The 15,483-nt window shown below is 38.8% G+C and overlaps 1 protein-coding gene across 1 annotated transcript in view; it reads left to right on the top strand.

Annotated features, from left to right (window-relative positions):
- Positions 1–7,457: 7,457 nt before the first annotated feature.
- Positions 7,458–15,483, top strand: part of LOC139691706 (uncharacterized) — a 62,710-nt gene continuing 54,684 nt past the window's right edge. The window contains exon 1 of the mRNA XM_071589555.1: positions 7,458–7,533. Within this exon, the coding sequence (XP_071445656.1) occupies positions 7,518–7,533 (16 nt within the window). The 5' untranslated portion in view covers positions 7,458–7,517. The remainder of the gene's footprint in view (positions 7,534–15,483) is intronic.

The raw sequence follows: 15,483 nt of genomic DNA, 5'->3' as shown, positions 1-15,483 counted from the left end.
GTGTTAAGAGGACGCCTTGGTGGCCTAACATGAGTTAAAATGACACTTGACCGATATATATCCAAAATTCAGAGTTCGCATCCCGATCAAGGCCAATGTTTTGTTATAAGCTTTTAAATTATAGCACCAAATAAACTTATAATATTATAAACCCATTGTTTATTTCAGGAACTTCTTTCCGCAGTAGTAGTAGTTTTGAGGGGAGGCGACCGACAGCTAAGGTCATTTGCGCCATAGGGGATGGACAGGAAAGGATGAAGGGTGGAGAGAAACCCGGCGTCGGCATTAGCCTACTCTTTACGAAAGGCGCCAAGGGGTCCGCAGTTTAACGTCCCATCCGACGGACGGCGTACTCACTCAAAGTGCCCTCCACAAAGCACCTCAAGTAGGGATCGAGATACCTCTGAAAAATATTCAACACCGCCGGGATTTAAACCCGCGCCCTCAGGGTGGGAAGCCAGTACGTTAGCCCCCGCACCATCTCGATCCCCTTCTTTCCGCTTTGCATAAACAAATCACACATTGATATCATTCAACGTTCCAAAGGAAAGCTTGGACATCAACATACATCACAAGTCGTATGATCTCTAAATTAGGGAACAGTTGTTATCTGGTGGGCACGATGCAGACTATAGCCACAGCCAATAAGGTAAGGTGCTTTATGCATGAGACTCAATGAGGGGTCATCTGTGCTTGGCGGATGGTCGCGCTGTGGGTTATGGTATGCCAGTTATGTTAGACTCAGTAGTCCTTGCTTTCACCTTTGGTCGAAAATGGTACATCACAGAACAACGAATGAACATCAAGCTTTATGGTGAAGTGGAGGGGTAAAAGTTATCAATAAATTACTGAGATGTTAACAGCTGTTTACGGTGACGATGATCTGAAGGAAATATCCGTTATCAAATTGATTAAACTTTTGAAAGTTGGCCGACGGGACACCACGGATGATGGAAGATGCCGGGAAAACCGCCAACCACCTCCTGTTTTGACATTGACAATATTGATCATGTGCGGTCCCTTGTCCTTGTCGATCGTCATAAATAAACTATCCGAATGATAGATGATGAACTGATTTTAGGAAACTCAACAGAGCACGCTAATTTTTCCGAACATTTGGGTTGTAAAATGTGGGCAAAAATCGTGCCCATTCCATTTGGAAATATAAGGGCCGTTTTTTTCTTTCCGGATGTAATTTGCAATTCTAAAGGCTATTACACGAGTGAGAAACGATAACGAAAATTTGGGATAGTAGAAAATGTTCTATTAAAAGTTTATATTACAAAATATTTTCAATAATAACATTAAATTTTTTGAATGACGAACACTTGGTCAAACGTCGGCGGCATTTTCCGAAATTATGATTGAGCAGCACGGTTAGATATATTGGAAATTACGTACACAATGGCTTTTTTTTTAATTTTCTTATTCTACAAACCTTTGGCTAAGTTTCCTTGGATTTGGAAAATATTGAATCATTTCTTCGTGTTTGCCTAATAAGATCACATTCAAGTCTAAGCTTGGATCCATTAATTGTGAAAACCTTCTTAATTGGACAATAACAAAACCCTCAGGTACATTATCTTTTCGTGTTCATTTCAGAGGCTTAGTTTTGGCTTGATTTATTTTTGATGTGGCATACATGTCTAGTTGAAATGCTTGGTACGAGAAAACATACCGACGCCAGATGAATTGACACGGGCAGACGAAATTGCGATAAGGCGGGAATGGAACAACAGAAGTCATATCTCCGTAACCTCCTTAATGGTGGCAGAAAGGCAAACGTGGCTCGTCTGTGTAATATCTTTTTCGAAGGGGTGCGTTGGTTAAGATGGCGAGACGCGATTTTCTTGAGGTATAGGTAAGCACCTCTTGGGGAATCGGATCTAATGGACACGACAAGCTCCTAGCTCAACCGAGAGCTAAGGAAATGATTCCTGGGTACATCTCAAATGCACTGACGTCAGGACAAAATAATAATTGCTTCCCCGACACTTATTACGCAAAACTTGTAAACATGAAGGAATGGCAGAAAAAACACGAGATTTAACCAATATACATCATTAGACGACAAATATGAATGACTAAATCTATTGAACAAATGAATATGACACAAATAACGTGGATAGAAACCGTAGGAAATAAATACATTGCTTAGAAAGAAATTATGGCGAAGTTAGGGATTTAGTACACATCGTTTTCAACCTCCATATTTCGTATTTGACTTTGCGAAAGGTAGTTTCACAGCAAATATGAACAAGCTCAATAGATACACAAGCGGGTGTATATACACTTTTGGGAATACAAGACTAAATTCACCGGGAGGGAGAATTTAAATTGAAAATACATTGGTCTTAAGTTTGGAAATAATGATTTACGAGGGCACAACGGTGCTCAACCATTGAAATTGGGCCGTACTTCCCTTAGCGTTGCTAGGTAACCACCGAATAAATAAATGGTTTGTTAGTGGTAGTGTAACAAATCAATTTAATATGTTTGAATTGCTTCATATGGATAGTTATAGATGAAATTTCTGTGCATAGGAAGTAAATTATTGTGACCGAGGGCTTGGAGGCTGTGATTACAAGAGATCCCCCTGCCCTCATCGTTTTGTCAGGCAGGTCCAAACCTCCTTTTAATATTCGGAAGAGATTTCCAAGGCGCGGTCAAAGCATTTTTTTTACGGCCAAGGTACTCGGAAAGGGGATTGGAGGGGGGTGAACTGATTATGCCGCTTATTGCATATCTCTTCGTGGAAACGGAAGATTATTCTATCTCTCTTTTTGTTAGATAGGATCCCAGGAAGCTGATGTCGTGGAATGCAGCCCCCTGCTCGTTTGGGAAGATGCCAGAAGGATAAACAGAGGCCAGGAATATGCCCAACAGGTAACCGTGGTGGGGGGAAATAATTGGGTTTTCCAGTTCTTTCGAAGAAAAGTAGAATTTTAGGGTAATATGAAACTAGAAATCACTTAAAAAATACCTGGGAAAAGTGACGAGAGATTCAAATAATTGACTGAAAAAATTAGACCAATGAACCGAAAATTAAAATTTTGTGACTGCCTTTACGGATATTCTTAAAATCTCACCCGCAAATTCTTCTGATACCTCCGTACATATGAATTCAAAACGATATGACCTCTCGTCTATTCTATGACGATATTGGAGGTAAGTATCAAGGCAGGGAGTATTAAATCAATTAAAATTGGAGAGATTAAGTGTAGTACAGATTGGTGAGTTAAAGATTTCATTTATAAACAAGAACACTAATGGATCAGAATAATGCAGTCTGACTGGAAAAAGTATTTAGGATTTAAGGATGTATTTCATTAAATGATTACACGAAAAGTGAAAAAAGTATTCCAGCAACCTTTACTGAACCTTGTCTGCCATATAATTGCGAATCTTCAACGTTGTAAATTTTAAATGCATTATTCTAACCCTCATTTTTAACAGCACCACTCCGGTATTGGAAATACTAGCCTAGTAGCAATGCTACTACCGTAACTACTTATATCTGTCAATCAATGCGTCGTCAGCGAATATTCCGAGCTATATATTTGCACTATTATTCGAATAAATATCATAAAAAGCAATATTGCCTTAAGTATCCAAAATGACAAGAGTGGCATGATAAATAATGGACCGAATAACATATATATTATCAAGAATTCCCTTATTGCACCAATTACTTTCAAAACACAAAGCAGTGATTGACACAGTCAATTTGAAGAGGGGGATATTAAATTGCATGTTAAAATACTAAAACTCGCCCTGTGGAAACTTCCAAATTGAAATATATTTTACGATTTTGAAAGGAGACTCGTTCTGTGTTTAAAATTAGTGCGACAGCGTAATTAAAATGAAACTTTGGCGAGAAGGTCTTACCGAATATTTTATGAAAAGATCTAAATTATTAAAACGGTTCTTTGCCGAAACTTCGTCCGCGTAACTACGGTGCGTGTTGATATTTTCAAATATGGCAGTGCTTATAACTTGAACTATTCGATTGCGGGACGGAAATTACAACGTTGGCTATTTTACTCTTTACATGCGACAATTTAGCATATATATTATAAGTAATTAAGAATGGTGTTGTACTCACGTCCAGGTAACAGTTTCCCCTCGGACGACATGTTCGTCCTCTTTGAAGACGCAAGAATTCTCAAGATTGTTCGGAGTCCACTTTAGTCTATCCATCTACACCGACCGCCAACACACAACTGATCCTCTTGAGCCCTGGACCATTCTTTTAAGTGTTCGGAGTGTTCCCGCGGGTGGCAGGAGTTTCTCAGGAGTCTCGAATAATGAGCACGGTAGCGTTTGGCGGGAAATCGGTATAGATTTTGTATGTATTCTCAGTTTTTAGTCACTAAATTTATCCGTTAGTCTGAGTGAACAATTCAATCATTTGTTCATTTTCATTTAATTCACTTAGAGGTAATCCTTATTTTCTTTAACGTAAAATTCATCACTTTTAGAGATTTTTCAGTGATCATCATCGTTTTCAACGATTCTCATCGCCACAGTTTATGCATTTAAATCATCACGACTAAATACTATTACCAATCGCAATACAAGGTTTTTTGAAGTTATTAATCTATTTATTTATACATATGTTATATTCACAAAAGGCTGTCTCAGCCTGGTTTCGTCACAAAATTAACAAATTAGAATCAATTTTCTTGTTATGCATCACTTGAAAAAAAGTTGAATGATATTAGATATTGATATATTAAAGAAAAAGGTTTTAGACCTTCCTTTCGCGTCATCCACAGGGTACCAAGTTGTAATTAGCATGTATTGTTTGAATATTATGCTTGATAGTATTTGATGGTGATGCTTTCAAATCTGGAGGAAGCAGACTGCACAAATTTGGCTCCTGGGTGCTTAGATGAGGTCCCTCGCCACTTAAATTAGACGAATCTGCCTCAATGTGTACTTCTGGGCCTTCGTAGCTCCAATGCGTCCCGTAATGTCATTTTGAAATTGGCGGCGGTTTGATTGGAGGGTCAGGTAAAGGGCAATGGTGGGGGTTGGTTAAGTTGGAGGGAGGGTTATTTGGAAGCAAGACCGGAAGGGACAACAACCAAGGAGTACCAGCATCAATTAGCCTGGTTTAGAGGTAAGAAAGCTACTTAATAACATTTATACTTAACCAAAGCATTGCCAATAAATCAATCATGGAATCAATCTTAGTTTTTATGGCATTTAAATGTTATTTGAACTGTAAACTAACCTTGAATCATGCGTCCGGAAGTCGAATAATCACGAATTTGTGAGTAATATGTCAATTTCAGTGTGGATAAACCGATACAATGCTTCTCAGAAATGCAGTTGGCTGGTTGATAGCGTAAGAACAAATATTGCGGACGTAATAAAAATGATAATTGCCAGTGGTTGCCGCAAAATAGCAAGCCAGCAGTTTTGAAGTTCTTCGATTTGGACGATGCAAGTGGCAAATATCTCTGCGAACATGTAAAACCACACTTAACCGAAGGTTTAAAACTCTGTACTTGATGCATTTGTACGTCACGACAAAATACTTGTAAACGCCGATACTTTTCACTCTAAACTTGGATATATGAATGAATGGCAGAACTAAAACACGGGATTAAACCAATTTACATCATTCGGCGACAAATAATAATGACTAAATCAATTGAAAAAATAGAAAATAACACAAATAACAAGAATACACACTATGGAAAGTAAATGCATTGCTTGCAAGAAATTAATAGCGAAATGACAAAAAAGTAAATAATACGACCATACTTCGTAGTTGCCATTGATAAAGATAGTTAAACAGCCAATTAGAACAAATTCAATAAACAAAGAAATGGGTATAAAACTAGTAATCAGGATGACAAGACCAAAATCACCGTGAGTGGGAATTTATATTAAAAATACATTGGTCTAAAGTTTCGAAATAATTGTCTCAGAGCGCACAATGGTCCTCAACCGTTGAAATTTGCGTATTTCCCTTTGCGTTGCTAGGTAACATCCGGATAAACAAATGGTTTGTCGATGGTATACGCTGACGTGTGACAGGTTAACTTTTATGCTTTAATTCCTTTCAATTTGAGTGTTGATCAGAAAATTTAACTCACTTGAAAGTAAGTTATTGTTCCCGACGAATTAGGGACATCAGGCTTGATGGATTGCATACTTTCTAAGGCAGTGATATATTTTTTAAACAGCTACCATCAGCTCTAGGTCAGGCCGGGTATTTATGGGACCACCCTCGTATTCTTTACTCACTTCGGATTGGTGTTTTATCAAGGAAGTCATGCGTGTTTGTACTCGTCGTATTTTTATACTGTGAGAGCAGGACGCTCTGCTTGATTGATCCAATCTCCTGCCATTTATTTATTTCTCGAAGCGGTAAATTGCTTCATTAATTATTCGTGCGTAGAGTTAAGTGCGGATTCACAGACATGATGAAAACGTCGCAGTAGAAAGTCGCCAAGGCCAATGGTAGAACGTTCGCGTGAATTTAAAGCAGGACTATTGAATGTCGGGGTGAAATCGAAGAACGTGTCAGTACGTGACCACGATCAGAATGAATCATCACGTCTTGTGACTTCCTCCTGCGACTTCCTCGTATTTCACGTGTGGGGTGATGGAAGGGGGACGCACATAATCGGCAACATTTCAAGTTTCACATTCCGACTCCCTTGGGCGCACTTTACGAAAGCAATACACAGTGGAACAGTACGTGGAAAATACATTTAAAAATCAATTTCGTGAAAATCATTTGTATCAATCTCGACAAAAGACAAGTTTGAATGCCACACGATACGCTGCTGTTATGAATCAAGGGAATATCCTCACCTGTTTAACGTTTCGATATTTAAAAGTTTTTACCTCTGAAAAGCTATATATATTTCGAATACTTGATCCATTTATACACTCTCCATTGTTTGAGAGGCTTAAGTTGTGAAAATTCAATTTATAAATGGAATAATTCGAAGTTTTAATGTGATACGTGTCTCGAAAATGGAGACTGCTGCAGTGAGTAAAGAGCTTTCATTACATTTAAAATTTGATCGATTGATTTGATTAACATAGTTCCAATTGGTGTGTCAATACTATTACCATGTTGATTTGTTCGCGTTCAATGATTGGGAATGAGTAATTTAGCGAAACGATTAAAACAACTACACCTATTAATTGACAAAAATACCTTTTATTGTTTTTCTATAGCGTTTGTCAAATATCATGTCATGTCGTATGGAATTTCAATGGTCTTGTCACGTTTTTCAAAAGGAATATTTTAATAAAACGCTCAACTGTGGTAGGGAAATGCAGAGGAAGAGTTTTATAAATCTAACATCAGTGAAGCCTTATTTTTTTTTTATAGGTTGGCAAATCTTAAGGGATAAAAAAAAAGAAAGAGGGAATTCTGGGATAGCATGCACTGATTCACGTACTAGTAAGCTCTCAACATGGCTGCCAGTCGCTTGCTTGTGTGTTTACCTGCGCTAATATTTCTTCTAAATTCTAACCCAGTGGACATGACGTACGTAGACTGTAAGTAAAAATTTATTTATTGTATTATATCAATGCATATGTACTGTGAGTGCCTTCGCGAATTATGTCCTTTCCTATATATCTGACTTGTGTGTCTACGTCGGGATGGTGTTTTAAGATGGACAGGTAAATCGGTGTTTTGTGCGTCGCGTTCAGTCTCGGTTTCTCTCTTTTCCTGCTTCCCTGACGTCATTGGGAAAATTTCATGAGTGGCCGGCATTAGTTTCTAGTTTTAGTTAAGTTTTAATCAAAGAGTGGGTGAATTTGAAACGGATAGGCTTCAGAAATGCTCAAGCTTATTTTAATTCGTGTGCTGGATGAAAATATATATCTACAGCTGCACTCTTTAAGTTCCGCGTGCATTTTACAATCTTTCAATTTTATCCAACCCCTTATATTACGTAGTTCATTCATTCTATAGGAATCGTGACCGCTTTTCATTTATAACCATGATTAATATTCTTGAATTATTGTGTTAATGGACACTTAGGATTTTGAGAGTATCGTTTCAACTAGGAGTTAGGTTTTTTTTAAAAAATATTTTGGGATTAAAACGTAGGTTCTAATCATTAATGGTTACTAGATTAGGATCCAAAATTTCGTGCCAAATTAATTCTTAAGACATATTTAGTTCAAAGTATTGTATTAAGATTCGTAAACCTGACTTGTAATCACTGGCATTGTAATGACGAAGAATGGTTTTAATCAGCTTAATCTTTGTTAGCCTTCAGAAAATATTCAATTTTGTTCGGGGGGTTTAATTTCGTAAATACAATTAAAACTTTGGAAAGGTATTCTCGAAGATATAGTCTTGTGCTGTTTTTTTTTAAGTCGTACAATCGCGGTAAGTTTGCACCAGTTTTAAATGTTACAGTCCCGAATGTTCCATTTTAGCGGGGTACATAGGTTCAGATATTTTTAGGAATGCTTTTTGATCTTCGAGTCTAGCATTGGATACGACGAATCTTCGAATACAATCGCTTATCATACACATGCTGGTTGGAATTATGGGATGCTGTCTTTTGTTCACGGTTTTCGTTGTAAAAGTACGGAGTTCCAGTAATTTCACCTTGTTTGGCGTTCTTTGTTGATCGATTGGAACACCTGTTGGTTGCCGTGATTGAAGTAACCCTTAATGCGTAATCAGCACCGTGGAAAATAGTCGCGGAGGCTTTTGAGGAAATGAATCAATCTTCCCTTTTTTCGGTTATCGTGAAATTAGGGCCTGCGTACGATAAGATAGTAAGAATGAGTGGAATGATAGCGAGCATATATATATATATCCCACCGCCAATGACCCTGAATACGTAATGGTTGTTCAATGGAAAAAATTTAAAAAAATCTTACCCTATTGTCTTTTGGACTTTGTCCCATACATGCAAACAAGGGGCCCTTGTCGTTTTAATACGCGACAAAACCTTGAATGGAATTTATCATACGCGCAAAGCCATTCGTCATACTCAATTAAAAGACTACGCAAGACGCAAATAGAGTTTCAATAGTCACGATTTCGTGTTAGATACACAGGACAAACTTCTTTTGCGTCTGTGAGAATCTTAAATGTAATTTTTGGGGAAGAATCATGTTTATTTAGTCACCTTAAGAGGACAAGGAAAACATTGGAGGCCTAATATAATTTGTTCGCGTAATATTTTACAACATCACGTTACAGCTGTCGGAAACAGCTTTATTGTTGCCAAACATCGCGTGTGTGGAATTTAATCAGTATCAGAAACGTGATGTATGATATTAGAAAACTTCGAGTTTTTTTTTGCGTGAAATAATTATTTTTATTATTATAATTATGTAAACCTCGTGGCAATTAGGTAATTGTCCTGATGGCAGCGGTCAAGTCTGGTCAATGGTTACTCCTACAATGCACAGATATGAGACAAAATGCTCATATATACGATAACACTCGAAGATCACCAACCGCACCTTAACCATCACACTAGGGCTAGGTTCACACCATGTCTACAACGCCCCGTCAATCACCGCACTCCGTCCATAATCACGTACGCTTCGATTTTATATACCATAATTCACTTTTGCAATAAAACCTCTCACGCCGTGGACATCGCGTAGAGAACAATATTTGAAATAAGTACATAAGTGTAATAATCCTTAACTGATCAATGAAATTTATTCCCCTGTTGTTGCTTTACACTTATGCTTAATACTCGTAAAATTGGATGGGAAGGGCTCAAACAAACCTGCACCCAGCTGGTTTCATTCAAACAATAGTTCTATTTAGAAAAAGAGTATTTTTTTCTAACTTTTTTATTGCGTTCCTATTTTAATTTTAAAAATGTGGTCGTTTTTTTCCTTTTAAACGTTGCTTTTTCAATCTCTATCCAATAAATCTTCCCACGCTTTGTCATTTTTTACTAATTTTATAAATTGCGTCTAACGTACTAATATTTTGTTGTGATCATCAATTATCGACGTAATATTAAACTATCCTGCTTCCCTTGCAAACCAATCCCATTATTAATTCATAGCTTCTTATGACATTCATTCTATTTCTCACAACTTTGTCCTTAGTCCGCCCTCAGAATACATTATAACCTACCACTTTACGAGGGTGACCCCAGAAGTAAACGATCCAATGAAGAAAAAACAAAATTTTTGGAAAAAATTTATTTATTTTTCAACATAATAGCTAATAAATTTTCCTTTAAATCTAAACTGCATTCCGTGGTGACCCTTCTCTCAATGGCTAATAAATAACAATTGAATAATTCTTTATTGCCATGCTATGTTCTCTATATTTTTCCCTGTATCTCATTAGCATGTTTTGTCCGAAAAATAAGTACATTAAACCGCTATAAAAAGGAAATTATTTGAGGTGAAAGCATAAATTATTAAAATTCTTAAAAGTAAAATTGTGAATCGAAACACCTCTCTGGCATTGTCATCGCCTATACAATTAGCTTAGGTAAGCTTTCTGGAAAGCCTTGAGATGTATATATACGAGACATACTCATAAAGTAAGGGCCGTTAGGTCACAGGGAAATATATACTCATATGAAACACATTTCATTGGCTGCACTTCTAGTTAGCTCTACAAACCTTCGCTTCATTTCTCTACGTAATATCGCTGTTCACTTCCAAGCATTTTTCACACAACTGCACCAGCTTCTTATAACCCCTCTGAGCATAGAAGCTCGCCCCTCTGAGAGAGTTGAACCAATTGACATTAATGCCGTTCTTGAGTTCCTCTTCGTGGTTTCAAAACGTTGTCCACCGAGCCACTGTTTGCCAAGTGCAAGAAGAAGAGGAAGTAGTCGCTAGGTACAAGGTCAGGACTGGACGGTGTGAGGCCCAAAAACTGTCTCGTCCACTGGACATCCTTTGGGCTCTTTGTGTGGTGGTCGGTTTAGCATTTTCGGTACACCCACCTGGCACACAATTCGTGGTATCCGAGGTTTTCTCCGTGGCAATATTGTAGACAGTAGTGCGTCCAAGTCGAGGAAATTGTTCAGCCGGGCCATTATTAATAGTCAATGGACGATCAAATCGCAGTTTTTGTTCCACTTGCGAAACAATTTCATCGGTCAGAATCCTGGGCAAACTGCCACTTTGGCTCCTCGTGAATGGACATTTTGTTCGTCCATTTGTTAAAATCACTGGCAACATTGTTTCTTTACCTTTCCTTCGCTCTCATGATAACTAACTGTAGGTCCATAAACCAGGGTCCATAACTCCCGATGGATTGATTTCATTTGCAGCCGACAATCCTTTTGCAATACAAGAATCTTTTGACAGAACAACGCACTTCAGAGCTGGTGGGATGTTAACGATTGTCTGGTGGACATTGTTGTGTTTACATGCACAGGGACAAGCAAATGACTCCTGAAACAAAACAAATGCTGCTATAGCTTCTCAATTAATCAGTTGATGGTCCTGCAGGAGTGAAACTGTGTTCTGAAGCACCAATGTTTAAATATAATCAAACGGCCCTTACTTTATAAATATGCCTCGTATATATAATTGCAATTCTTATGGAACTCACCCTGTATATGTGTAGACATGTTGCATGATTGGTGTTCCGTTGCCCCTTTTTGAATGTGGTGCATTTTGGTTCATAGCTGGGTGCCAGGTGCATTAGGAAATAGAGGGAAGGTATCTGTAGATTGACTGCTGACCTACCAACGTCTGCCACACGTCTTTGTGACGGCTTGAGGGGTATCGTTTAGGTGTATGGATGTTATTTATTTGAGAAAAAAGCATTTAAGTATTGCAAGTACTGTCTTAGGGTTGGACGACACAGAGTTCAGTTCACCCGTGTCAATTTGCCAGTGGTTGACTGGTCAAACATTGATTACTATCAATGGAATTATAAGGGTAACTTACCAGAGGGTAGAGATAGAAACTTCACACTTCCACAATAAAGATTTGATATGCCACGACCATGGTTTCGATGCTGCACATCAAGCAACATAATTCAGCATTCTTCCAACTTATATAGTCTGGCTCGGAGAGGGGAGGTGGTAGGATAGGGGGGAGCAAGGGAGAGGAGAGGTGGTAAGGCTAAAGGGAGTAAGGGAAAGTGGAGGGAGGTAAGTTTAGGTGTAGCAGGTTATAAGTGGTCTAGGGGAAGGGAGGAGGGTATCTATTGGAAGGTTACTGACTCAAATTTGTCAAAGTTTAAGTTTATTAAATGATGATTAAATGAGAAACTTATTAGAAATAGCGGCAAAAGAAATAAAGACATTGTGTTCTGCATTTAATTAAGGGGGGGGTGTTTGTCTTCAGTGGTTTGACCTTTATCAATGGACAGTCAATGATCATCACTGCCCTGGTGGGGAAAGATATTGGGAATCTTTCAGGAATTGTGGGATGGGGGAGGGATATAATGTTTCTTTGACCACCTCAAACCTGTCAGACTGCTGAAGGGATTGCCAAATCCCTGCACTCCAATATCTATCCGCACCAACCCCACCGAGGCATTGGTGATCACTTGTTTTTTTTCCGACACTATTTCTAAGAACGGTGGAGTGTTACATAGTGTTCTTCATTTTCTGATCCCTTAATTAACATAATCTTTCAGAAATTTGAGCCAGTAACCTTCTTCCCAATACATACCCTCCCCATAGACCACTAATAGGTTGCTTCACCCGCACTCAACTCACCCCCTCTCCCCCTCACTCCCCCTACCTCCCCCCACCTCCCCCCTCTCCTCTCCCTTACTCCCCTCTCCGAGCCAGACTATATAAGTTGGAAGAATGTTGATGTACGTCACCTGATGTGCAGTGTCGAAACCATGGTCGTGACATATCAAATCTTTATTGTAGAAGTGTAAAGTTTCTTTTTTCACCCTCATAACGAAGGAATTCCACATAGTTAAACCTGAAACTGTTATGTTTATCCGAGGCCAATGTTTCACCACAAGTAGACCACCTATTCAGATTCCAATCCGGGTCACCTTTCACGAGTGATCCTAGGGGTCAAAGAGGGCAAGATTGCAGAAGACACAAGCAGCAGTCTTCTTTCCAACAGCACCTTTGGGGAGACCATCTTATGGCAATATATATACATACAATGCACTTTTCTCTCTAATTGGCTTTTTATTTAATCTTGTGTATTTAGGAAGAACGCAATGCACTGTGGTTTTCTGATCAATGCAGCACTCTTCTTCTTCTTCTGATAATAACATCTGCTGTCACACTGATGTCTGTGGGTCAATCAATGGGAATGGGAATTGAGTAAGTGTCTGTCTTGTATGTATAGCACGTCTTCATCTCACACTGTTGGTTATGTTGCATTGTTGTTGTTGATGGGCATTGTTGTCCCTCCTGGTCAAGTCAACCTCCTCCTCTCCACCCTCTCTCACAGAGAGAGAGACATCAATCACACAATGCAGAAGCAGATAATAAAACAACCAACACTTTTGAACATTCATCTCCAACATCCGTGCAATAAATTCACAAACAGTAACTTACAAATTGAGCAGGGCCCGTGTCGGTGAGATCAGAGCGCAGTTAGTATAGGCACGCAACTTGGACTCCTTCTAGAAAGACCAACAAGAACGCAGGGAAGAGAAGGGGGGAACAGGGATGGTTTGTGCATCTGGTCTCCTACGAGGGAAACCGGAAAGAGCAGAGGCAAGGCGTGGGAGGACAAGGTATCGACAGTCAGACCCGCAAGCTTATAAGGGCTGGTCCGGGTACAAAGGGCAGCCTTGGTCACGACAGAGTGGGCCAGCGACAGTACTTGGGTTTGGATATGATTACTCTGAACGGATATTTGAACTGCTACTTGAGATCCAAGCTGGGAAGTTCTTTCAGTTTGTTGAATTTCGTGGCAAATGAAACAAATATCACTTGATGATCCTATTTATATATAAATTGACCTTTCGATTGATTCCACACAAGTCGGGTATTATTCTCAGTTACTGGGTCCTGATCAAATTGATAATAGTTAAGATTAGGAAGTAAAGAACGTGACTTTGTTACTAACCAATCTCTTCCTGATTCATTCTTTTATTTTGTGGAAACTGGATAAACGGAAACTGTTGACTTTTAACTCTAGGCTACGCTCTTAGGTGTTTTCCATTGTTTTATGACTGTAGGCATGTTCTTTTTTAGGTATGCATCGCATATTGTGCTGTGAAATTTATATGAGCTTACTTGTTGAATACTACAAAGAACCTTCTTTGTCTAAAAACGTTCTTATGTTACACACTTTGTAGGGTATCTAAAATATTGGAGGAGCTAGGCTGGGAGTCTCTCAGTGGATGGAAGTTTAAACATTACAGATTTAATCTCTTCCATAAATTGGGTATCTCTTTGGCAGTGATGTTGAAATTGAATGATAACCCCAATCGTACTACGGTAGGCAGGTTCATGTCAATAAAATTGGAGAGATTAAGTCTAGAACAGATGTATTTAAGAAGCCCTTTTGTCCACTTAACAATAAAGGGATCGAAAAACCATTGTGCGAGGAACAAGGGTACGATTCACTCACGTTACATTAAATTATTAAAAGGTAATCTACTGGTTAAGGTAGGTTTCTGGATGGACACAACTACCAAATAAATATTTTGTGACTCCTAACAAAATACAAAATCCAGCATCCTACTTTACATCAGGTCCCTCTTCATCTCCGAATACTTTCTTCCTCCCTTCATCCCGTCCAACATCCCTATCCTGTTCCTGCTCTTTCCTCGTTTGCCTAACATTCTCCCGTCTATCACAGTCTTCAACATCCCACTATTGCCGGTCAATACCCCCTTCATCCACTTTTCCTGCCTCCATAGGATTTCTCCCATCAAACCCCTCCCTTCGCCTTTCACCATACCAAGTACTTCCTCGTTTGTTTTCTTCTCTGTCCATTTCACCTTCTCCATTCTTCATCCCACGCACCCCTATTATATCTACAATAGCATCCATTCTACGTCTATCCTCCTGCTTCAATGACCACGTTTCTGCACCGTACATAGCTACGCTCCATATCAAAGTTTTTACGAGTCTTTTCTTAACATCCTTACTCAGAGTCCCCATCATCTTAACTCCCTCCTCCTTGTGTGAAAGCCTCTTTCACACAATTAGCTCTCTACCTCTAGCGTAATTCTTCTCCTTACGTCCCTACTACCTTGACCGTGGTGGTCCAAAACACTTCCGAGATATGCCCTCCTATTCTAATGTTTAGCTGAAGCCTTTTTCTTTCTAGAGAATCCCATAACCTTTGTTTTATTAATATTGATTCTCATCCCATACCTGTCGTACTGAATTTCCAATTCACTCAGCAATGCTTGCAACCCATTGGCTTGGTCATCAGCAAACCTAACTGATGTTATGTATTCCCCTCTGACTTTCATTCCTACCTGAATATTACAGATTAAATCTCTTAAATATGAATTGGAAGTACATCTCTTTAGCAGTGATGTAGGAAATGTATTATTATTACCTCCATACTATGGTATTCAATGAACCCATAAATACAGTC

Source organism: Hetaerina americana, unplaced genomic scaffold (assembly GCF_022747635.1).
Source record: "Hetaerina americana unplaced genomic scaffold, ioHetAmer1.1.p SCAF_39, whole genome shotgun sequence".
NCBI classification, from domain to species: domain Eukaryota; kingdom Metazoa; phylum Arthropoda; class Insecta; order Odonata; family Calopterygidae; genus Hetaerina; species Hetaerina americana.
Note: the sequence above shows the minus strand (reverse complement) of the source record. Positions and strands in the feature narration are given on the sequence as shown.